This window comes from Corvus kubaryi, unplaced genomic scaffold (assembly GCF_017639235.1).
Source record: "Corvus kubaryi isolate FWS band 111438036 unplaced genomic scaffold, C.kubaryi_AGA036_p1.0 37066, whole genome shotgun sequence".
NCBI classification, from domain to species: domain Eukaryota; kingdom Metazoa; phylum Chordata; class Aves; order Passeriformes; family Corvidae; genus Corvus; species Corvus kubaryi.
Window position 1 is genome coordinate 2,278 of NW_024581024.1, and position 760 is coordinate 3,037.

The window sequence follows — 760 nt, forward strand, 5'->3', positions numbered from 1 at the left end:
GGGGGGGGGGGGACGGGAGTGATCGCGGTGTCCCCGCGGTGTCCCCGCGGTGTCCCCTGCTCTGACCGATCGCCGTGTCCCCGCAGCTCGCCAAGGACCTGCTGCACCCGTCCCCCGAGGAGGAGAAGCGCAAGCACAAGAAGAAGCGGCTGGTGCAGAGCCCCAACTCCTACTTCATGGACGTCAAGTGCCCCGGTGGGCACCGGGGGCCTTCCAGGGTTCCCTCCCCGTGTCCCGGTGTTGTCCCTGCTCTCCCGCTGCCCTTCCCTGTGTCCTGAGGTCCCTCCACGTGTTTCCCCATGTCCCGACATCTCTTCCATGTGTCCCCCGGGTGTCTTGGGGTCCCCTTTTCGTGTCCCTCCACGTGTTTCTTTCCTTGTCCCGGTGTCCCTCCACGTGTCACGGGGTCCCTGCCGGTGTCCCCCTGGTGCCCTGGGCTTCCTCTCCACGTGTCGCGGGGTCCCTCCCGGGTGACTCTGGTGTCCCCCCCCCTTGGGTAACTCTGGTGTCTCCCTTGGGGTGACTCTGGGGTCCCTCTTGGGGTGACTCTGTTGTCCCCCCTTGGGTGACTCTGTTGTCCCCCCCTGGGTGACTCTGCTGTCCCCTTGGGTAACTCTGCTGTCCCCCCCTGGGTGACTCTGCTGTCCCCCCCTGGGTGACTCTGCTGTCCCCTTGGGTGACCCTGGTGTCCCCCCTGGGTGACTCTGTTGTCCCCCCTGGGTGACTCTGTTGTCCCCCCTTGGGTGACTCTGCTGTCCCC

At 66.6% G+C, this 760-nt stretch overlaps 1 protein-coding gene across 1 annotated transcript in view; it reads left to right on the forward strand.

Moving 5' to 3' along the window:
* Nucleotides 1–760, forward strand: part of LOC121661113 (40S ribosomal protein S27) — a 2,324-nt gene that overhangs the window by 402 nt on the left and 1,162 nt on the right. Inside the window, exon 2 of the mRNA XM_042020945.1 lies at nt 87–195. Within this exon, the coding sequence (XP_041876879.1) occupies nt 87–195 (109 nt within the window). The remainder of the gene's footprint in view (nt 1–86; nt 196–760) is intronic.